Below are 24,430 nucleotides of genomic sequence, written 5' to 3' on the forward strand. Positions count from 1 at the left end.
CTTTCTTTTTCTACTGTGCCATTGACTTGTTTATTGTGTTATTAACTTGTTTATTGTTTATTCCATTTTATTCCATGTGTAACTCTGTTTTGTTGTCTGTGTCACACTGCTTTGCTTTATCTTGGCCAGGTTGCAGTTGTAAATGAGAACTTGTTCACAACTAGCCCACCTGGTTAAATAAAGGTGAAATAAAAAAATTACAAAAAAAAAATTAGGTCTATGGCGGCAGATTGACGAGGGCGGCATTTTTTTTTTAGCTAAACTGACCAAGTTGTACCTCCAACAACACATAAGACCTCACATAATTCTGCCCAGAAACAATGACAATTTCTCTCGACCAGTGACATATGGGCTTTTTAGGTGAGCGCTGATGCCGCCCTGTGATAAGCAGTGTCCACTTTGTCAAAGGCAGGGATGCAAAATATTTATCTTATCCATTCCTAGCCTGCATCTCCAGGGTGCTGATGGAAACGCAAAAAACTAATCTAACATAAATCGTGTAGCAGATATAGCATATGGTAGAATGAGTATGTGGCCTTTTCTGTAGCCTAAAGGCTGGTGATAGTGTATGAAACTGTAATGAGATGGAAACTTTTTACATTAGGATTCTTCGATCAAATAGCCTAACCAAAATGGTGCCCAATCAAATAAAAAATGTGCTGACATGTTAACAAACAACATGTCCTAAAAACAGGACAGGTAAAAGTAAAATTGACAATACGGAATGGACAATCAGGCTACTCACAACTGCTGTCCATTAGTTTCATCCCATGGACTAAATTGTCATGCTCAGTGGTTTCAAGTTTGTGTCCATAATTATTTTTTATTGAAAAAGAAAATACTTCTGCATTTCCCGCAGTGTCAACACATTGCAAATAGGCTCAGGATAACTCCTCCTGATAAAGTTGGGTAGCTGATATTCAGAGTTTAAATATCCCTTTCGGACTAATAAAGCCAATGCAAAGCCCTGCTTTACAAACTGTGGGTCTACCATATCGATGGGCATTCATAAAATTCCATTGCATGCCGACATGGTAGGCTACACCCCAGTAAGCACAGGCCAACGGGCCAACGTCTTTTTGACATCTTTTTTTTTGTTCTTGTCCGGACCTGCAGTCTTTTTTGTGTTTTACAAATGGTAAGCCTACCACATAGATGAGAATTCCTAAAATTCAATTTCAGGCGACATTGTAAACTATACCTCAGTAAGCACTGACCGACACTGATGCCTTTTGGATGCATTTTTTTGGTCTTGTCCAGATGTCTTTTTTGGTGCCATCTGGACCAGCCTTGATTTGGCCTAAACGTAGACGTCTATAAATTACGTATTTTCAACTTTCATCTATTTTTTTAATTAAAAACTGCACTGTTGGTTAAGGGCTTGTATGTAAGCATTTCACTGTAAGGTCTTCACCTGTTGTATTCGGCGCACGTGACAAATACATTTTGATTTGATTTGAACCTGATTTCATCATCTGGAAAATACGTATTTCCACCTTTCATTCAGAACCTACAATGAACCTAACTTCAACGTCTTGAAAATACGAATTGTAGACGTCTTTTTAACGTAATTTTGCTTACTGGGACTATTCTGATAAGCGGCGGCAATTTTGTGGTCTCGCCTATTGCGGCCGGGACCGGCCGGTCACATGAGCACTTTCACTTTCCAAACGTCATTTGAGGTGGGTTTCAGTGCAGGCGGGAGATCTATTTTCTCTTCGAAAATAACAATAGCAACATGTTGTAGGCCTACAACTGAAAACTTTTTGATTACGTCCATCGTCCAAACTGGAATGTAGGCTATTTTCGTCTCGATTGCTTTTGCGCGTCTATCGTCTGAATGAATCATTCCACCCTGGGCCTGTATTGAAATGTAAATAGCCTACAATCATACTTTAATTTATGAATCTATACGTGCAACCCAATTTTAGCCTGTTCATTAATTATTAAACTGTTAATATATTCAGTGACCTGGTAAATATTGGATTTTTTTCAACAAAGAAAACTGAATTGAAGAGGTGAACTACAGTTGCGATCGGCGCCAATGGACCCGTTGGCTTTTCTGACAGATAAGCAGTTACTGCAGTTTTTACGCTGTAATAGGACAGAGATGTCGTGCATGGTGCAACCACACACCTTTCTGAACCAGCTCCGTGACCACCACCTCATTCCGGAGAACATGTACAAGGTGAGAGCAGTAGAGACCGCCAAATTTCTATAGACATAGCCGCCCAAACAAAGGTTCAATTTAATCCCATCGGTCACAATACCGAAACAAACTTTTGTAGGTCCTACTTTACAGAATTTCACAGTAATTTATAGGCAGCTCGGTGGCAAGTAAAATGTATTTAATATTAAAGTACAGGTACTGTAATATAAATACAGAATCATAGCAAGTACTGTGTAATGACACAGTACAATACCGTAAAATGTACTGTATTAGGCCTATACTGTAAATGCTACTATCATTGAAAGGAATGAATGATTGGATGAATGAATTACATTTATTGAGGTGAGAGTTTGAATTTCTTAGTATTTTACTGTAATTACAAGGGATTGGTGCAAGATTTGACCAAATATTTAGGAAGAGGTCATCATCTGATGGTGTCTGTGAAGGAAGAAAGTGTTAAGTCCAAAAAACAGATTCTCAACAAGTCAAATACATTTATTGTGTTAGAGGTATCATGATGCTTTTATCTGAACCAAAGTAGATCATTATAAGATTGTTCTGTACATCAGTTGGAGTCTCTATAAGCTTCAATATGAGATCCTAAACCTAGCATAAAAGTGCATCCTTGTAGCTGTGTGGGCTAATATAGTCAAAATGTTTCACATCGGGTAAGTTGAGCCAATGGCAAGTTGAGCAATTTGAAGTGTTTTCTTCCCAGGTGTAATGCAAGGCATTATTGCTGGCATATGAGGCAACAATAGGGCCTGGTCTATGTTAAAAGTGTTTTAAAAAAGTGTTTGTTAGGTGTTAAGCCTGTGTTAAAAGATGCTTGAAATTATTAAAAGACAAAAAGTGATTGGGAATTGTATTTGGGAAATAAAGATAGACATGGTTTTAAAAAGGTAGTGGCAATATTTCATTCAGTAGACATTTCTAGGAGGCTTAACTTACCCTGTTCCGCAGCTCACCTTACCTCATAAGTTGTGCCAAGAGACTACTTTTTTGGGACTAGCTATGTTTTCAAAATTGTCATGTTTTCTTGAATTCTGATTATGTCCGAGGATACACAACATCCTGAAATATATGTAGATATCTTTTTTAGAAAGAACACTATATTTCCGTTGACGGAGTGATGCTGAATGTAAAAAATGCTCAACTTATCCCACTCTCCCCTAAAGCATATGAATTCATATTTGGTGTTTTATAGTGTTACGTTTGATACCGGAGCTCTGAGGCATGTGTCAAAATCGCTAAGCAGCTACTTCAAAGAAGTGTGCTGATGTGTGTATCACTTTATCAGGAGTACGTCATCAATGACGTCCGAAGCTTCATTTCATCACATGCTTTTTCAAACCGTGTGTTACAAAATACGAAATCCCACTGATTTCTCTGTGGTTCCGGTGCTGTCTTCGATTCCAAGCTGCTTTCAAACACCGACCTGTACTAGACACGTACTTTCAAATATAGTTAGGATCTTGTAGAAAAAGTTTCAGCTGACTGGTAGCTTACCTGGTAGAGTAGAGAACATTCAGGGTTGTGAGGGTATGAGTTGGAATCCTGTTGAAGGCACACTATTTTGAAAATGGTTTTATGTGAAACACTTTCTGCACTGTTCAAATATTTGTATTTATTTAGTATAGTATAAACTTCTGTCTTAAGCATCTTAAATAATGTCATAGATTCAGTTTTTGAAAAACAGTAAAGATGCGAAGCTGGTATTCCAACTGATTATAGGCTACTAAAGCCAACAATTTACCGCTGTGCCACAGAGTTCAGATGAAAGCAGTGGATTAAAACAACGTCTATCTGATAATCATACACTGCTGTTTATTTCTAACCAGCAGATGTCACTAATGTGCATTGTGAACAGATAATGAAGATCCGTTTTTCGGTACATTTTGGTGAAAGCGCTGAAGCCTTCAGAAAGCATCGGTTTCCCATCACTAGTGTTTTATGTCACTTGCACTTCTAGAGACCTTAAGGCTTCCAAATTGGCAGCAACTTCAGGGCAAAGCAGACCTAAAGGACATGGCAAATGCCTTTTGCTCAACCATTTAAGGTTTAAGACTAGCTGCAACTCCAATCTGAACCCCCACATTTTAAATTAATGGGACACTATAACCACATACGAGTTAAATTGGTACAGCATTCTCAATCACGGATGCAATAAATATAGCCTCTTACAAGGTGCGCCTCAAAATATGTTAACGGTACAGAAACAACACTACCATAGACCCAATATTGGTCAAAAGATTTTCTGGGGGTGGAATTACAGTACCATTCAAAATACAGCAATTCTGCTAAAATGCACCATTTTATAGTATGCTGCAGTAAAATGTTTCAGTTTTTTTTTTTACTGTTGATAATGCCTCAAATTACCGTATAAATTACAGATCTCTATTACAGTGTTGAATCCATGATGCTCCTTATGTTGGGTTATGGATATACTTGATCAAGATTATTTTACAGATGATTTTACCATTATCCATTCGCCTTTACATATGTTTAAAGCAGTGATTTTGACTCTAAAATGTTGGCCATGTATAGGCCCATAAACTGTAATGTAATAACTGATCAAATATGTATTGTCAATAGGTTTGTTTAGTGTATCTTACACAATGGTAGACCTTATGTAAGTTTTGCTGAATAGTCACAAGTGTAACTGGTTTATCAGAGTATCGAACCTGGTTCGTATGGGTATTTGTGCTGAGATATGCAGGTGTAGATCCAGTTTAGATTAGTATTGAGACTATTGGGACTAGTGTATAGACCCGGTTTGTAGGAGTACTGGAGCTGATGTGAAGGGCTGTAGCCAGGATCTGAGTTTTAGACATTTTAAGAAAGTTGAAGCTCATTTACTGCATTTCTATACAAAATTCTATTTGGAGAACAGAAAAAAAACAAAAGAGAGAAAGCCAAAAAAGAGAAAGCCAAAAAACAACAACCATTATCACATCGGTTGCTGGAGCTTCAGTCCCCTAAGGTGATCTACAAAGACATAGCCTATTGACTATGCAATTAGTGTAACGGCTGTCTTCTGTAAAAATGGACCAAGGCGCAGCAGGTATGTGAATACTCATCTTTAATTAAAATAAAGGAGTAGAGCATCCACTGAACAATTCAAACAATATATAAGACAGGAACAGTTTTGCAGGCACACAACACGCAGTGCAAAAACAACTACCCACAAAGCCAAGTGACAAACATACTCCTACATATATGACTCCCAATCAGGAACAACGATCCCCAGCTGTTCCTGATCAGGAGTCACAAGACCAACACAGAACAATCACACACACAAGACTGCCACGTCCTGACCCCAAAACTACAACAACAGCTCCATCTGCTGGTCAGGACGTGACAGTACCCCCCCCTCAAGGTGCAGACCCCGGAATGCACCTAACAACGAAAAAACACCAACAAACAAAATCCCCAACAAAACCCATAAACAATAACCCCTAAACAATAAGGGAGGGAAGGGAGGGTGGCTGCCGTCAACGACGGCACTGTGCTACACCCTCCCTCCCCAACCCACCTATCCTGGAGGTGGCTCCGGTGCAGGACGTGGACCCTGCTCCACCCTCGGCGTCGCCCACTTCGGTGGAGCCGATAGCTGCGCCAGGCAGACGGACCCCTCGAGCCGGGCCGGAGGACAGGAGGGCCCCTCGGGCTGGGCCGGGGGGCAGGAGGGCCCCTCGGGCTGGGCCGGGGAGCAGGAGGGCCCCTCGGGCTGGGCCGGGGAGCAGGAGGGCCCCTCGGGCTGGGCCGGAGAGCAGGAGGGCCCCTCGGGCTGGGCCGGAGAGCAGGAGGGCCCCTCGGGCTGGGCCGGAGGGCAGGAGGGCCACTCGGGCTGGACCGGAGGGCAGGAGGACCACTCGGGCTGATCCTGACAGGCCGGGCACCCTGGCAGATCAGGGCAGGCGGGCACCTCTGGCAGAACAGGGCAGTCCGGCCACTCTGGCAGAACAGGGCAGTCCGGCCACTCTGGCAGAACAGGGCAGTCCGGCCACTCTGGCAGAACAGGGCAGTCCGGCCACTCTGGCAGAACAGGGCAGTCCGGCCACTCTGGCAGAACAGGGCAGTCCGGCCACTCTGGCAGAACAGGGCAGTCCGGCCACTCTGGCAGAACAGGGCAGTCCGGCCACTCCGGCAGAACAGGGCAGTCCGGCCACTCCGGCAGTTCAGGGCAGTCCGGCCACTCCGGCAGTTCAGGGCAGTCCGGCCACTCTGGCAGTTCAGGGCAGTCTGGCCACTCCGGCAGTTCAGGGCAGTCTGGCCACTCCGGCAGTTCAGGGCAGTCTGACCTCTCTGGCGACTGTTGACTGGCGGGAAGCTCTGACGACTGTTGACTGGCGGGCAGCTCTGACGACTGTTGACTGGCGGGCAGCTCTGACGACTGTTGACTGGCGGGCAGCTCTGACGACTGTTTACTGGCGGGCAGCTCTGACGACTGTTGACTGGCGGGCAGCTCTGACGACTGTTGACTGGCGGGGCTGGGTTGACACACTAGACTCCTGATGCGTGGGGCTGGTATAGGACGTGCCAGCCTGGAGACACGCACCTCCATGCTAGTGCGTCTGGCGGGAAACACCGGACCGAAAGGGCGCACTGGCGGTCTTGAGCGCAGGGTTGGCATCACCCGTTCCGGCTCGATGCCTACTTCGCCCTGGCACATGCGGGGCGCTGGTACCTTGCCTACCGGCCTGAAAATCCCAGGCCTCACCACAGCCCCAACCCCAAAGCACGGGACCTGTCCAGTCTGCCCTACAAGGGTACGGGGAGCTGGCCTGGGGCTGTAATCTCGCCCCGCCAAATAGCCCTTGTGCCCCCCCCTAAAAAATTCTTGGGGCTGCCTCCAACATTCCTCCCTCACTTGCCTCTGTCCTCTTCTCCGCTGCTTGGTCCTTTGGTGGTGGGTAGTTCTGTAACGGCTGTCTTCTGTAAAAATGGACCAAGGCGCAGCAGGTATGTGAATACTCATCTTTAATTAAAATAAAGGAGTAGAGCATCCACTGAACAATTCAAACAATATATAAGACAGGAACAGTTTTGCAGGCACACAACACGCAGTGCAAAAACAACTACCCACAAAGCCAAGTGACAAACATACTCCTACATATATGACTCCCAATCAGGAACAACGATCCCCAGCTGTTCCTGATCAGGAGTCACAAGACCAACACAGAACAATCACACACACAAGACTGCCACGTCCTGACCCCAAAACTACAACAACAGCTCCATCTGCTGGTCAGGACGTGACAATTAGCCGCTATACATTAACTCACATTAACTCAGCACCGGGTTTAAAATCGACAATTTAATATGTACAGAGGGATCTGTTAGCAAAAAAATTTTTATTAACAAAAGGTCAACAAATACATTTGCTTAACATAACTTTTTGTTGTTGTTGCAGTTTTACAGCTAATTTCCTTCAATTATACATTTGCCATGTGGTGGGGAGAAGTTTTTGCAGTTTTAAAAGTTAACTAAGTGACTGTCAGTGAGTGAGATAACGAGGAAAACTGCTGATGTACAACCAAGTTTCAAGGTGAGGTCCGGACCTCGGTGTCCTTATATGTAGCTACGGCCCTGCTGTGCAGAGGTAGACCTATCAACATACAGCTGGCTTGCTATACACTGTACCAGCAGGATAGAACAGCGGTGTCTGGTAAGACAAGGGGCGTGGGACTATGTATTTTTGTAAATAACAGCTGGTGCACGATATCTAAGGAAGTCTCCAGCTATTACTCGCCTGAGGTAGAGTATCTTATGATAAGCTGTAGACCACACTATCTACCTAGAGAGTTTTCATCTGTATTTTTCGTAGCTGTTTACATACCACCACAGTCTGAGGCTGGCACTAAGACAGCATTGAATGAGCTGTATTCCACCATAAGCAAACAAGAAAACGCTCACCCAGAGGCAGCGCTCCTAGTAGCCAGGGACTTTAATGCAGGGAAACTTAAATCCGTTTTACCAAATTTCTATCAGCATGTTAAATGTGCAACCAGAGGGGAAAAAAACTGGACCACCTTTACTCCACACACAGAGACGCATACAAAGCTCTCCCTCCATTTGGCAAATCTGACCATAATTACAAGCAAAAATTAAAGCAGGAAGTACCAGTGACTAGATCAATCAAAAGGTGGTAGATGAAGCAGATGCTAAGCTACAGGACTGTTTTGCTAGCACAGACTGGAATATGTTCTGGGATTCCTCCGATGGCATTGAGGAGTACACCACATCAGTCACTGGTTTCATCAATAAGTGCATCGTTGATGTCGTCCCCACAGTGACCGTAACCAGAAGCCATGGATTACAGGCAACATCCGAGCTAAAGGCTAGAGCTGCTGCTTTCAAGGACCGGGACTCTAACCCGGAAGCTTATAAGAAATTCCGTTATGCCCTTCGACAAACCATCAAACAGGCAAAGCGTCAATACAGGACTAAAATCGAATTGTACTACACCGGCTCTGATGCTCATCGGATGTGTCAGGGCTTGCAAACCATTGCAGACTACAAAGGGAAGCACAGCCGAGAGCTGCCCAGTGACATGAGCCTACCAGACGAGCTAAACTACTTCTATGCTCGCTTTGAGGCAAATAACACTGAAACATGCATGAGAGCACCAGCTGTTCCGGAAGACTGTGTGATCACGCTCTCCGCAGCCGATGTGAGTAAGACCTTTAAACAGTTCAACATTCACAAGGCCACAGGGCCAGACGGACTACCAGGACGTGTACTGCGAGCATGCACTGACCAACTGGCAAGTATCTTCACTGACATTTTCAACCTCTCCCTGTCTGAGTCTGTAATACCAACATTTTTTAAGCAGACCACCATAGTGCCTGTGTCCAAGAACACAAAGGCAACCTGCCTAAATGACTACCGGTTTGACCGCTCGAGGTTCCTTGAGGTTCTCCAGGGTTCATTGGGTCAACACTAATTCTAAAAGTGTACTGTGTACACTAAGACCATTCACTGTCCTATTACTAGCTGGGTACAAACAATATAAATAACAAGTCTTTGAATGTTAATTGTAAGAGTGGACATTGGAGTTGATGATCATTGATTAGTAATGCCTGATGTGTGTCCATGAATTCCTGTCTGTCACATGAACTGACTGGGATGGTAGTTGCTTCTAGAGAATCAAGTCTATCACTCTACTCCAGCCACAATTTGTTAACCCTCACAAATTGGACCATGGTTTTGTATTTGACCCCTCCTGCAGAAGCTGATTTTGATTAGGAGTAAGGAGCTGAGGGAGAAGGGTGTGTACCAGGTGTTGGACTGGGTGGAGGCAGAGAGGCCCGACAGCATCAAGGTGTTCTGGAACTGTGTGTTCAGGGACCACCTCCTGCAGCAGTACCCAACGTTACGCCTGCTACGAAACCGCCTGCTGGATGGTCAGTTCTGTAGCCTTCACTCTTACTATTCTCTTATTATGGCATTTGTATGGATAGGCTAATATCTATATATAATTCTAACTCCTAGTATAATATAAATGTAGTCTCAATGGTGGATACTTTGAAGTTGAGGTTCAAAGCCCTGTCTAATTTGTATTTATAATAATATTTTATTAGGTGTACATGAATTAGGTTGCATGGTTTGCTCAGTTTTGCCACCAATCCCTTGTAGGGTCATTCACATTCTATGAGAAACTGCCAGAGAAGGTGGAGAAGGAAGAGGAGGAGGATAAGAAGAAGAAGGCTTCAGCGGAAGGAGAAGAGGAGGAGGAGAAGACAGGAAGGAAAAAGAGGAACCAGAAAAAGAGAAGTGCGAGTGCAGAGGAGGAGCAGCCCAGCACATCCACCCAGTCCACCCCCAGTCAGAAGAGGAAAGTCCAGAGGCTCAAATACTGTGAGTCCCCGGCTTATGTTCCCTGGGGGAAAAGAGGAGGCCTTGAGTAGGAAAGTCTAAAGTACCTCTAACTTCAAACAGACATTTTCTTGAGTAAATATTGACTCCTGAATTCATAGGGTAGGAAGTAGGTTTATTTTTTTGGCAGGGTGAAATATACTGCTCAAAAAAATAAAGGGAACACTAAAATAACACATCCTAGATCTGAATGAATGAAATAATCTTATTAAATATTTTTTTCTTTACATAGTTGAATGTGCTGACAACAAAATCACACAAAAATAATCAATGGAAATCCAATTTATCAACCCATGGAGGTCTGGATTTGGAGTCACACTCAAAATTAAAGTGGAAAACCACACTACAGGCTGATCCAACTTTGATGTAATGTCCTTAAAACAAGTCAAAATGAGGCTCAGTAGTGTGTGTGGCCTCCACGTGCCTGTATGACCTCCCTACAACGCCTGGGCATGCTCCTGATGAGGTGGCGGATGGTCTCCTGAGGGATCTCCTCCCAGACCTGGACTAAAGCATCCGCCAACTCCTGGACAGTCTGTGGTGCAACGTGGCGTTGGTGGATGGAGCGAGACATGATGTCCCAGATGTGCTCATTTGGATTCAGGTCTGGGGAACGGGCGGGCCAGTCCATAGCATCAATGCCTTCCTCTTGCAGGAACTGCTGACACACTCCAGCCACATGAGGTCTAGCATTGTCTTGCATTAGGAGGAACCCAGGGCCAACCGCACCAGCATATGGTCTCACAAGGGGTCTGAGGATCTCATCTCGGTACCTAATGGCAGTCAGGCTACCTCTGTCGAGCACATGGAGGGCTGTGCGGCCCCCCAAAGAAATGCCACCCCACACCATGACTGACCCACCGCCAAACCGGTCATGCTGGAGGATGTTGCAGGCAGCAGAACGTTTTCCACGGCGTCTCCAGACTCTGTCACGTCTGTCACGTGCTCAGTGTGAACCTGCTTTCATCTGTGAAGAGCACAGGGCGCCAGTGGCGAATTTGCCAATCTTGGTGTTCTCTGTCAAATGCCAAACGTCCTGCACGGTGTTGGGCTGTTAGCACAACCCCCACCTGTGGAAGTGTGATTGACTTGGAGTTACATTGTGTTGTTTAAGTGTTCCCTTTATTTTTTTGAGCAGTGTATATTTATTTTTTATTTCAAGTCCAATCTTAATGACTGTCCCCAACGTGTCCCCATGCAGGTTCTCCTTTCAGGAAGGGGGAGAAAGCTGACATCTGGACCTGGCCCATCTACAAGAGCCAGCTCCCAGTCACCTGTGGGGACAAAGAAGGCATGCTCAACAGGGACAAGCTGGCCAAAGGTAGGTCATAACAAGGACTTTTTATATGATGTGTTTGTGTGTAATGATGGATGTGGTTTGGCTGAATAACCTTGGCTGAGACCTTAAAAGTGGCAATCTGCAGTTGCTACATACATTTTTGGACTTATACATTTATGATATGTACCAATTGATTCTTAAAGAATATAACTTATTATTACCTCATGAGCTTAGTTCAACTGTTTTACCCCATCAGAACAAAATGCTGTATACGCTTGTTTTACTTCAATGGTTGTACCCTCAAAACATGGTTAAAGCTATATTGTTAATAGCATGGATGGTCAGTCCTTGCCTGTTAACTCTATAGGTAACACGCAACCATAGTGAATGTGACTGTAGCCTACATCAAATGTTGCAATGGTAAAAAGTTGGTTATCATTTTCACCTGGCACGATCACTTTGCCTACCACAGGAGGTTGGTGGCATCTTAATTGGGGAGAAAGGGCTCGTGGTAATGGCTGGAGTGTAATGATTGGAATGGTATTAAAAACATCAAACACATGGTTTCCATCTGTTTGATGCCATTCCATTTGCGCCGTTCAGCCATTATTATGAGCCGTCCTCCCCTCAGCAGCATCCACTGTTGCCTACTCTAATATGTTGGCATGCATATTTTTTTTAACCAATTCTGATGGTTGTTTAAAGCGTAATTTTGACAATATTACCGTTATATCAACACACTCGTCACTTCCATTTAACAACTCTGAATCGCTTTGACACACAAGGCATCAAGTCACTTGCAGATAATGTTGCATACAACGTTGTAAATAACGTTTGAAAGGTCTATCATTTTCATCGAACACAATCAAATTTAACATAAGCCCTAGATGCCATCAATTGCCCAATTTATAGGCATGCCCAATTTTAACATATTTTTTAACAAAGTGATGTTGGATAACTTGAAATAACATGATGTAGGTAAATAAATAATCAAAAGAAAAACTTGTTTATTTATTAGCCTAATGTTTATAAGTATTTAAGCATATACTTGTGGAATAGGCCTCATGTGAAATCATTGTCAAATGCTCAAGAGATACTGTTACATGTACAGTAGGTCTAGATCATTTATGGATTGATCATATACAGTTGAAATATCATAACATTATTTTAACAACTCCAAAGTAATTGCATGTGGCGCTGGAACCACTGACTCGCTGCATTTTTCTATTATCAAGACACCTGCTGGTAACTCTTAACAGCTCATGAGGTGTCCTAAAAATCTGTTGACTAGGTGTAACTTTTATGATTAAGGATAGCTTTTATTTTTTACCCATCAGCACTTACAATAAATGTTCCACTCTGAGACCCTTTGTGAATACGGGCCCAGATCTAATGCATAGCCTTTAGTGGGTTAACACAGTATTGTGATGTGCAGGAGACCCAGGTTTTAATCACTGTCAGGCACATGTGTACTACAGTCTATTTGACTTTGCATGGTTTTAATTTGTGGTGGTGTGTATGATGTCTGACTTCCTCATTGAATTGTCTCAGGGGAGAGGTGCATTGTGGTTCAGGGTTGCTGGTTGATGTCTGACTTCCTTATTGGTTTGTCTCAGGGGAGATGTGCATTGTGGTCCAGGGTCGCTGGTTCACCCCAAGTGGCTTTGAGGAGTTTGGGGGGAAGAAGAGCTGTAAGAACTGGAAGTACAGTATCCACTGTAGAGACACCACTCTGGAAAAACTGATCCAGGTACAGCATATATTTTTAATTAATTTATTAGACCTTTTTAAAAGCACAATTCAACCAGACGTGATAACAGGAAAGTTGAACAGCTTGGTCACTTTTCATACTCTAATCAGGCCTATGTCATTTGGACAATGTTGCCATACACTACACTCTGGGATATATATAGGTCGGTATCATATAGTCTGTATCATATACAATATCATATAGGGGAGACTGGGGTTGGTTGTCACACTTTTTACTCTTGTGTGTGTTTCTCAGCACTAGTATATCTTACAAAACTATTTTCAATATTAGGAGAAACACAGAGGTCTTGGGTTGAAATGTGGACTGACCCTTTTTATCTTCATATCTAATTCCAACATGGAGTCACTGTAAGACCTTTAAACAGGTTAACATTCCCAAGGCCACAGGGTGCGTACTCAGAGCATGCACTGACCAGCTGGCAAGTGTCTTCACTGACATTTTCAGTCTCTCCCTGACCCAGTCTGTAATACCTACGTATCTTCAATCAGACCACCATAGTCCCTGTGCCCAAGAACGCCAAGGTAACCTGTCTAAATGACTATCGCCCAGTAGAACTCACATCTGTAGCCCTGAAATGCTTTGAAAGGCTGGTCATGGATCACATCAACACCATCATCCCAGACACCCTGGACCAACTCCAATTCGCATACCGCCTCAACAGATCCTCAGATGACGCAATTTCTATTGCACTCCACACTGCCCTTTCCCACTTGGACAAAAGGAACACCTACTTGAGAATGCTGTTCATTGACTACAGCTCAGCGTTCAACACCATGGTACCCTCGAAGCTCATCACTAAGCTAAGTACTGTGGGACTGAACACCTCCCTCTGCAACTGGATCTTGGACTTCCTGATGGACGCGCCCAGGTGGTGAGGGTAGGCAACAACACATCTGCCACGCTGACCCTAAAGACCAGGGCACCTCAGGGGTGTGTGCTTAATCCCCTCCTGTACTCCCTGTTCACCCACAACTGCGTGACCACGCACGACTCCAACACCATCATTAAGTTTGCCGACAGCACAACGGTAGTAGGCCTGATCACCGACGTCGTTGATATAACCTATAGGGAGGAGGTCAGAGACCTCGCAGTGTAGTGCTAGGACAACAACCTCTCCTTCAATGTCAGAAAGACAAAGGACACTGATCGTGGACTACAATAAACGGAAGGCCAAGCACACCCCCATTCACATCGACAGGGCTGTAGTGGAGCCGGTCCTGAGCTTCAAGTTCCTCGGTGTCCACATCACTAAGGATCTATCATAGTCCAAACACACCAACACAGTAATGAAGAGGGCACGACAATGCCTCTGCCCCCTGAGGAGGCTGAAAAGATTTGGCAAAAGCCCTCAGACTACCTGCATTGACCCTTTTTTTGCAATAACTCTCTTGCACTGACTCTATGCACACAACCTGGACCTGGACCTACACATTCACACATACTTACACTGACTCCTTGACACACACATACAAACAACTTTTAATTGATTTTATCCATTTTTTTCTCCCCAATTTCGTGATATCCAATTGGTAGTTACAGTCTTGTCCCATTGCTGCAACTCCCGTACGGTCTCAGGACTGGCAAAGGTTGAGAGCCACGCGTCCTCCGAAACACGACCCGCCAAGCCGTACTGCTTCTTGACACACTGCTCGCTTAACCCGAAAGCCAGCCGCACCAATGTGTCAGAGGAAACACCGTACAGCTGGTGACCTGAAATAAGCGTGCATTCGCCCGGCCACCACAGTCGCTAGAGCGCGATGGGACAAGGACATCCCAGCTGGCCAAAGCTACCCCTATCCCAGACGACGATGGGCCAATTGTGTGCCGTCTCATGGGTCTCCCGGTTGCAACACAGCCCAGGATCGAACCCGGATCTGTAGTGACGCCTTCATAGAATGATCTTTGATCGCCAATGGCGTTGTGAATTGCAAAACAGGCCATTCATAAATTCAGAGCGTTATCATTTTCCTAAATTAATTCACGACACAGAGCGCACTCAGGACGCACAGAGCACATCCCGACTATAGCGTTGTCAAATCATACAAACAGCAGTCAAATGAGAATTCAAATGACCATAGTTGGCTAGATAGCTGGCTAGATAACCTAATAATAAACGAATGTCAGAATATTTTGGCAAAGTCTTGTTGATGATTAGTTGATGACCAGATCAGCTCATGAATAACTATTTTGAAGAGTGCGAATAGTTTAAATATCAAGGTATCTTAATATCCATATCTAAACCCCTCCCAGCGTCATCCATGTGACAGAATGCAGAAGCCAACCACACGAAGCATCGGGGAGTTCTGGGTCGCTACCGATGGAACCGGGGGTGCCTAGCCAGCTCGTCGGGCTTCCACGCCCTAGCTGGCTCGAGAGGTTTCCTTGCCCCAGTTGGCTTGGATGGCGCCCATCCCACGTTCGGGCCTCAGCCGGAACGTCAGTTTTTGTTCGCCCAGCCGGTCCAGGAGTTTTTTGTTCGTTTTTTTGTTTTGTTGGTGACGTCGGGGTGGATTCCGCGCCGATGGAACCGGGGGTGCCTAAGCCAGCCCGTCGGGCTTTTACGCCCTGGCTGGCTCGAGAGGTTTCCTTGCCTCGGTTGGCTCGGCGGCTTCCCATCCCACTCCACCGGATCATCGGGCTCCCTCTCTGCAGCTGAATCAACAGGCGTCTTGCCTCAGCCGGATCGTCGGGCTTCCATGCCTCAGCCGGCTCGCCAGGCTATCACGCTCCTGCCGGTTCGTTGGGCTTCTACGCCCCAACCGGCTTGCCCAGCACCCATGTCTCGGCCGGTTCGTCCAGGTAGCGCCCCGGGGGGGGGGGGGGGGCAGGGGTACTGTCACGTCTGCTCCCGCTCTTCCCCACCCCCTCTGGCGATTGAGGGCGCCAGGCTGCCCTGCATCACGTGCTCCTATCATCCATTACGCACACCTGCCTTCCCTCGTCACGCGCATCAGCGATATTGGACTCACCTGGACTCACTCATCACCTGTTATTACCTCTCTTATATTTGTCAGTTCCCCAGCTCTGTTCCCCGCTTCTGCATTGATTGTTTTTTGTCTTTGTTTTCTTGTATGCTGACGCTGTTCCTGTCTCGTTCCATGTCCGTTATTTCTTAAATGTTTGACTCCCCGTACCTGCTTCGTCTCTCCAGCGTCATCCATGTGACAGAGAGGTTCAATGCTTTAATATTTAATCATTTCAGCCCTCCGAATTCATATTCATTATATAAATAGGCATGTTTAATTTTGCGTTGCTTGCCATTCCAAATAAAGTGGAATCTTTTTTGGTTCATAGATGATTTTTTTAAAAGTCGTTCGGTGTAGGCAGGGCCATAAGTAAATAGATAAACTGGGATAACGACTAAATCATTTAAGATGCTAGTTCACGTAGCTTGACCTAGGGACTCAGAAATAGGTTTGAAATATAGCTCTCCCTTTCCAATTTTCAACAAACGTACGTGTTCATGGATAATCCCATAATTAAAACATTTACGAAGAAATATCACACTTTTTTCCCCCTTGTACCTAAACGAAACATAAATTCCCCTCACCTCAATGTTTTGTCGTGCTAACATGAATTGACCAGGTGAATGAGTTCTTTCGAAGAATTCACACATTTTAACTTAACATTTTAGCACTGTGACAACCAACCCGTGAGGCAACCACCCCGTGAGGCAACCACCCCCAGTCTCCCCTAATCTTACCACAGCATATCGGTTTATCATTACATATACCAGAAAATGTGGCCAGACGTAGCAACAAACTATAGCTATACATTATACCCTTTATGTTTTTCTGTAAAGAAACTAACTGTGCAGGTATTTCACCGATATGCCATTCAGCCATTCAACACTAAAAAGCAATGTCTTGTCTCCTTTTCTCAACCCCCTCCCATCACCATCCTACCCACCTCAGGAAGGACATTTAACTGCACCAGACTTGAAAAGAAGAAAGAGTGAACAGGTATGAGACCAATCTTTCAACATACCACATCATCTGGATTAACAGCCAAATTTAATTAGACTATTTAGTTGTACAAATGCCCTCAAATGCTTACTACATCCACATCATAAATGGAAAGATGTGGGACCATTGAAAATGCAAAGAAAGTGCTGCATCGTCATAGCATCTGAATACATGTTGTTTATGAATGTTAGTCATGATTCAGTTTTATTGCAACATCTAAGCTTGACAATGGCTTAGCCTTAGCCGTCGATATTGTGATGTTTATACGGGCATGAATTTATATTTCTTGGGCGTGATCATACTTTGACCAATGATAATTTTCTTTGTCCATGACCTTACCATATTAGATAAAGAAGTATATTATGTGACTGATATATGTACAACTGGTCTGTCTATTTTCTCCTTTCTAGGCCAAGAGAGCACTGTTTCCCTCCAACCAATCAGCGGGCTCAATCACAGGTATGTACACAAATCACAACTCAATGGAATCTTTCTGAATCCTTTAGACATGACTATCTGGTAAAGGGGAGGATGTCTGTCTAACCATGTGTTTTTGTTGCTATAAGGTTTTTGACCCTAAACGTCTTTGTTTATCTTTACTTCAGAATCTGAGGAGGATGATGGTGAGGAGGAAGAGGAGGAAGAGGAGGAAGAAGAAGCTGAGCAGGAAAGAGAGGAAGGAGAGAGAGGAGAGCAGGCAAATACTGCTGGAGGAGAGAGCAGTACAGGAGTCAGCCATGGTGTTGTGAAAAAGTGTGTCTTCAAAGTCACCTGTGGAGCCATCAATGGAATGCTACATAAGGATCGGTTTGCATCAGGTACATTTTTTATTCTCTCAGGGTTTAATAAACATAAGAAAATCCTATAGCTATTGCCATGTCTCCAAAACTATTGGAGGTACTGGAGACACTTTTACATGTTGTCAACCCTCTTTCTCTGGCTGCACCGCAAATACTGCTCCCACTTAGGTGCTTTTATCAAGCAGAAAACCCATGGCAGCAGATCCACAAGGTCTGCCATGAGATGTGACTGTATAGTTCCCTTAAGGAAAAGCATCTTCAGTCAGACGGCTTTCACCGTGAGAGCTTCCCATGTCTGGAACTCACTGCCTTCAGACACATGTAACTGTGCAACACACAACCTGTCTGTAGTTTGTGAGGTGTGTAGATATTGTTCATTTTCTGTCTTTTGTTTGGTTGCTTTTTGTGTCATTGCTCTGTCTGTCTGCGTACTAAGTGCTAGTTGTCATATGTTGCTCTCTGCTCTGTATGTGCTCATTGTCTGTCTGTACTTGTAACGGCCGTCGTCAAAATGAGACCAAGGTGCAGCGGAGGATGTGTTCATCTTGAAAGATTTTAATGGACCGAATGAACACTTACAAAATAAACCAAAAACGACCAGCAACAGTTCTGTCAGGTTACAAAACTAAACAGAAAACATTCACCCACAAAACCCAAAGGAAAAACAGGCTGCCTAAGTATGACTCCCAATCAGCAACAACCATGTACAGCTGTTCCTGATTGGGAGCCATACCCGGCCGAAACAAAGCAATCCCAAACATAGAAAAACAGACATAGAATGCCCACCCAAATCACACCCTGACCAAATAGAGACATGAAAAGGATCTCTCAGGTCAGGGCGTGACAGTACTGCCCAGCGACTATGGTTGAAAATTAGCTGACTGGCTAAAACTGGCACTTTTAATGAAAATGTCCCTGCAAAAATAAACGTAATAAAGTAAAGTAAATTACACAATTTTAGCTATTGTCGACAATACACTACAGGTTATTTTTCCATAGCCCTATGTCACTCTGGTCAGCTGTAGTGACCCATATTGGATTTATACTAGGGTTATAATAGGGTCTCATTTGAGTTTTTCCTTTTGCCCTTATCTTCTCTGTTGCCCCAGGGTCGTGTGGAAAGAGCATCCGTACGGAGCTGTGCTGGATGACCCCGGTGAAGTTTGTGACGGAGGGGTCAGCTCTGGAAGATCCCTCCTGGAAGAAAGACATCCAGTGTGACGGGAAACCACTCAGCGTCCTCATCGAGGTACAGAGGGAAAGAGAACAGAGAGAGAGCGAGGAAGAGAGATGAGAGAGAAAGAATATGTGTGTTTGGCACTTACCAACCTACTGTACCAGGAATGGCTTAAGATAGTCTGGCAGGTCTTTAAGGACCTGTGATGAAAACATTTCCCTTCTTCGAAAACGTTTTATTAGTTCTACTACTGTCTTTGTTTGTTTCAAATTTTCAGAGTAAGTTATTGCACATCCACTCTCTCCTGTGTAAGTGCAAGCTGTGCAGCTCCACGGTCAAAGACCAGGTAAGTTTCCCCCTCGACCCTCGGGAACATGGTGCCACCCACTTACTAATCAGCCAATCACATTGATTAAACGAATGCTTCAGTTGTAAAAATGAAATTCCAAGATGTTTCTTAACATTACTGTATAAGGAATGAATGAATGACATTTTCGTGTGAAATCATCAGTTGGCAACCCATCCCTTACAGGATTAATTGACATATAACAAACATTTCAATGATTCACAGTGATAATTCAGTGATAATTCTTCTGGTGTTCTGCGAAGTGCGCACCGCATAAATAATGAAAAAAGAAATCAGTGCATAATAGTAGATAAGGTTATCCTAGCAATAATAATAATAACCCTCGATCAATAAAAATTATCAAAAATAAATAGCGGAAAATTCAACAGAAGGTATTTAAACCTGGTCTCGCACAAAGAGAAGATTCAAGTGTGAGACAGGCCTACAGACACACACGTGCACTTTGCTATATAGGAGTTAAATACTTTTAGCATGTAGTTATAGGTCGCCCTTTTTCTTTTATTCCAGGCTTTATCAAAAAATTCAGCAAACAGAAATACACAATGGACAAAAAAACATTTAAGTTTCTCCTCATCGCTCAGCCACATATTTCCAAGGTATATCTGGTGGGCTTTCTGGAATAAGGAAAGTGTATATATCGTGGTACAAAGTGCAATAGATGACAAAATGAATGTTATTCTCTATTTCTTTGAGGTCACAATAGTTACATAGTCTTTCCTCATCCATTTCACCATTATACCAACCTGTTTCAATACAAAGGGGCAATATTCATGATCTTACACGTAGTGATCTCTTGCATTTAGGTAGGTTGTACATAATATACTGTCTCTCTCATACACGATTTGGGTTTATGATTAACCTCCCCCACCTATTTCATTTCATATTGCATCATCAGTTGTTTTTTAATAGTGTCTATGTCTCCCTTAATTTGTTTTTTGTACAAATGTTCAAAGTCAGACTGCTGGAAAAGGTCCGACATTTCGGTTGCCCAGGCTCCTCCTGTGAAGAGATCCCATTGAAAAACTTTTCTGGCAATTGGCATATCCAACAGTCTATTCTAAAGTCTCAGCATACACGCCTTCCATCTCACCTCATAGGGTTCCCAGCCAATATCCCCAGTTATTGCCAGTATAGGCGCAAACTTGTGGACACCTAAAAAATAAGTACTGCTTTGAGATACCTCTTAGCAACTCACACTCTTGCTGAATAGTCCAGAACAGGACACACATGTCTGATAAAGTTTGGAATATGTGGCATAACCAATATCTTTGAGTGTTTTTGTTTTTCCTATAAATCCCCCAAAAGCTCTCCATGCTGAGTCAGCCAGGGCAGATGTGCCGTATTGAAAGGTCATACAGTATGTTCATCAAAATAAAGACCCAAATATTTCTAATTGCTAGTAAACTCAAGAATTTCTTCACCACCACAAAACTGAAAAACTTATCTTAGTACTTGGATTTCTAAAATGCATTAAAAAATTAAATAAATTAAAATCATGATTCTCCATCTTTTGCACCAATTGACTGCACATAATAACATTTTCCGCAGGTCTTGTTCAGTTTCTGCCATCAAAATAATATAATCCACATTTCAACATCATATCTTACTCCTGTATTTAACTGTTTAATTTATTTGGCCAAATCATTAACAAACATAGCAAACAGAATCGGTGATAAGGAGTCTCCTTGTTTTACACACGAGGGTGTGGGAAACCAATCTGTACGAAATTCGTTAACACACAAACATGAAGTTGGTGCTTGATTGTTAACCAATCTCTTCTCTGTCTTGGCAGCATGATCAAGATAACGATGACGACTGCTTCATCTGTAGAAGCCAGGGCAGCTTGATATGCTGTGATAAGTGTCCTCGCTCCTTCCATCAGAGATGTCATCTTCCTAATGTGGATGATGCTACGCTGGGGTGAGAAGAGTAGTTGAGGGTTGATGAGAGAGAGAGTAAGATAAATACATTTGATACAAGAGAGGTCTGTTTGTTCTTTGTAGGTAAACTTAGCTGTCAGCTAATTTGTGCACTATTGAAATGTGTGTTATCACAGGGATAATCGTACGTGGATGTGTACATTCTGTGTTCTGGGGGCCAGTCAGTTGTGGCGCTACCCCAAACAAATGACCTACCAGGAAGCCTTGACCTGCCGAATCTCTGACCACCTACTGGTGAGGAGCCTGTATTAATGACTGCTACAATTGGGCCAATTGCCTCCAACTTCCTTCAGTCAATCAATTACTCAACCTATCCGTCTGTCTGTCCATTATAGGCATCACTATATACTTCACATGAAATAATTATTCAGAATTAAATGTAAACAATCTCTGACCAGTCACGTTTACTCTGACAGGAATGCCAGTACCTCCTGCTGTGTCTGTACAAAGCCGACGAGGACAACATCTTTGTGACGGATCCTTGCATCAATGTAAGTTTGCTTGGTTCTCTCTCTCTCTGTGTGTGTGTGTGTGTGTGTGTGTGTGTGTGTGTGTGTGTGTGTGTGTGTGTGTGTGTGTGTGTGTGTGTGTGTGTGTGTGTGTGTGTGTGTGTGTGTGTGTCAAAGTTCACATATATCTCCGTCTGTGTGTTTCATTGCCAGGTGAGAAACTACACCAGTGTGATAAAGACTCCGATGTGGCTGGACAGGGTTGTGGAGAAGCTGCAGCAGAATCTCTACAAAACAGTGCACCACTTTGTGTCTGACGTGATGTTTATCTTCACCAACTGTGCCACATTTAACAGGGTAAGACTGCATTACTGCAGTATCCAATGTGAAGACTCAGGGCTAACATTTTGAAAGAAAATCTTGGAATTATGGTAGTCAACTTTACTTGTGCTAATGCATGAATAACACTTTAACAATGTGCCTTTGTTTAATCCATAAAAGGTGCATTAGGCTAAATGAGTTGTATTTATTGTATTTCTAATTTGTTTTATGTTTTCTATACAAATGTGTCTGTCTTTTTTTTTCCTGAAGGATAATGCAGAGTTCCGTGGGATGGGCGAAAGATTGAAGGATCTATTTGAGAGAGAGTTCAAGAGTACATTCAGCATCCAACTTCAGCATCCAGCTGCATCCAACAGCCAGTAGAGCCTTCATCAAGTCTGTACTGTTATCTCACTATGAGACAACGGGGAATATTCACCATGCCCTGGTCCTTCTATACAGCATTCATACAGACTTGTACACCAAGTTGTACAGATGTTATTTTCCATGCATGTACATTATTTTCCATCTAGTCCTTTCAGGAATTTCTTTCATTTGTTCTACCAGTCAAAAATGGGTGTGTGATAATAATTGAAATAGAATGATGGTGATAACATTGCATTTCATACAGTAAATGTTGCTTTGCTAACTCTTCATGCAAAGTCTTACCTTCCAGGCTTCTTACTTCTGGTTAAGCCATACTAGATTTTATGTCCAGGGATTCTGTCAAAAATTAACTAATGAATTTATAAAACATTGTACAACATACTGTAGGTATACTTGTTTGACTGTGTAGCCTACCAGAATGTGGTTCTGTTGAGGAGAATATCATCAGACAGAGCAGCAGCGCCCTCTTCAGGGCAGTTTGGGCAGCACCACAATTGCCAGCAGCGAATCCGACATGCTTGGTAAAGGATGCAAACATTTCTCTTCATCGTGTTGTAAAGCCACAGGTTCGAGAATGCGAAAACTGCAATAGTGGCCTATGTTGGGTTTGTAGGCAAATGTCTTTATATCTAATTGAAAGACTAAAACAGCCACATAGGCAGCCTATTTAGACATGTTTGAGTGATCCAATAGCCAAGAAAGTGCGTAATGTCGTTGAATATCACTGTGAAAAGTGAAGACTCAAGAGTCCTTTGACGAAGAAGACGAATCATCTTCGCTGCTTTCTGGCAAAAGAGGCTCCGAGTCTGCAGCTCGTCACGATATTTCTCCGGGAGAAGGCGGTCCAATAGAAGACCATGCAGGGTATTCAACACAGCATGGGCGGCTGGCAACTAAAACCACCACCAAACCCATCGTACTGTGTAAGTTGTTGGTACAGTATAATCAGACAGAGTTAGCATATATTTCAGTGTTGTCTCACCGGAACCTTTACTTTAGAAATAGTAGCAGAATCTACCGCACACCCAGAGCTGATTAGCTAGTGAAGGTGTTGGAGGCAAAACTGGAGAAACATTAAAAAGTATCTGCACACTTTAGAAATTAGAAATACTATTACTATCTATAAGATCAGAATTGTATTGAAATTATGAGCTATCACAAAATAAAATGCATCTTCCTGGGCAAGGATCATCATTAAAACGATATTTTAGTCTGCACAATAAGCACTTGTCTCTCAAATACATTGTGACAGTTGTTAGCTAGTTGGTTAGCCAGCAAGCGAATTTGAACCACATTATCATAGTTAAAACACCTCAATACAAGACCCATTTATCTCAACATTCTCTTGCACTCTGTCTCTCTCTCTCAGAAGATGATGGATGACATGCTTGGTGACACCATCGGCACAGACCACCAGCAACCTACCCTAGTAACCAGCATGCAGAAGCCCCTCCTCCTTCCCCATGACAACCCCATCACCGCCTGCATTCTGAAGCTCACCCCAGTTCCCTCCTACCTCCCACTAAATTTGATTAAAAAAATAAAAAAGATGAAAAAAACACCTTATGGAACAGTGGGGACTGTGAAGCAACACAAACATTGGCACTGACACATGCATGCAAAAAATCTAGGACTAATTTTTAACCAAATGTTGCAGTTGCGATTTGACCTGCGAATTAGAGCAAAACTGTTGGAATCATGGAAATAGAATGACTATTCTAATTCTATAGTTAAAATATAATAGTGAGCACTTTGAATACAGTGTTGTTTGAGATGGCTACGAATTAAAATGCCAGGGAGGAGTTATTGTGACAGGGTAGGAACTAAAGTGTTGATAAGTGTTTCCTAGGGGACCCTATAAGCTTTGGCTACATTGCATGTTTTCTCTTAGGTACTTCATGTAGCTAACATATTCTTCCTTTG

General features: G+C 43.4%; 1 protein-coding gene across 2 annotated transcripts; it reads left to right on the plus strand.

Moving 5' to 3' along the window:
* Positions 1–1,643: 1,643 nt before the first annotated feature.
* Positions 1,644–22,888, plus strand: LOC106607432 (autoimmune regulator). Of its 2 annotated transcripts, XM_014204371.3 has the most exons (15): positions 1,645–2,188; positions 9,405–9,579; positions 9,812–10,033; positions 11,253–11,372; positions 12,947–13,080; positions 17,016–17,063; positions 17,477–17,525; positions 17,672–17,884; positions 18,976–19,115; positions 19,321–19,389; positions 21,203–21,330; positions 21,467–21,584; positions 21,767–21,841; positions 22,013–22,156; positions 22,391–22,888. In XM_014204371.3, exons 1-15 carry the CDS (start codon positions 2,045–2,047, stop codon positions 22,502–22,504), a joined length of 1,893 nt encoding a protein of 630 aa, XP_014059846.3. In that variant the 5' UTR covers positions 1,645–2,044; the 3' UTR covers positions 22,505–22,888. The 2 variants fall into 2 exon arrangements, with proteins under 2 accessions (XP_045576617.2, XP_014059846.3); XM_045720661.2 differs by lacking the exon at positions 9,812–10,033 and having other exon boundaries at positions 1,644–2,188.
* The last annotated feature ends 1,542 nt before the right edge of the window (positions 22,889–24,430 follow it).

The sequence above is a fragment of the Salmo salar genome, chromosome 06 (genome assembly GCF_965601325.2).
Source record: "Salmo salar chromosome 06, fSalSal1, whole genome shotgun sequence".
NCBI lineage: Eukaryota > Metazoa > Chordata > Actinopteri > Salmoniformes > Salmonidae > Salmo > Salmo salar.

Coding starts and splice junctions, on each gene's coding strand:
- LOC106607432 (XM_014204371.3), top strand. CDS start 2,045: ATGGACCCGTTGGCTTTTCTGACAGATAAGCAGTTACTGCAGTTTTTA. Junction 19,390..21,202: donor GCTCCACGGTCAAAGACCAG/GTAAGTTTCCCC, acceptor CTGTCTTGGCAG/CATGATCAAGATAACGATGA. Junction 21,842..22,012: donor TGACGGATCCTTGCATCAAT/GTAAGTTTGCTT, acceptor TTTCATTGCCAG/GTGAGAAACTACACCAGTGT.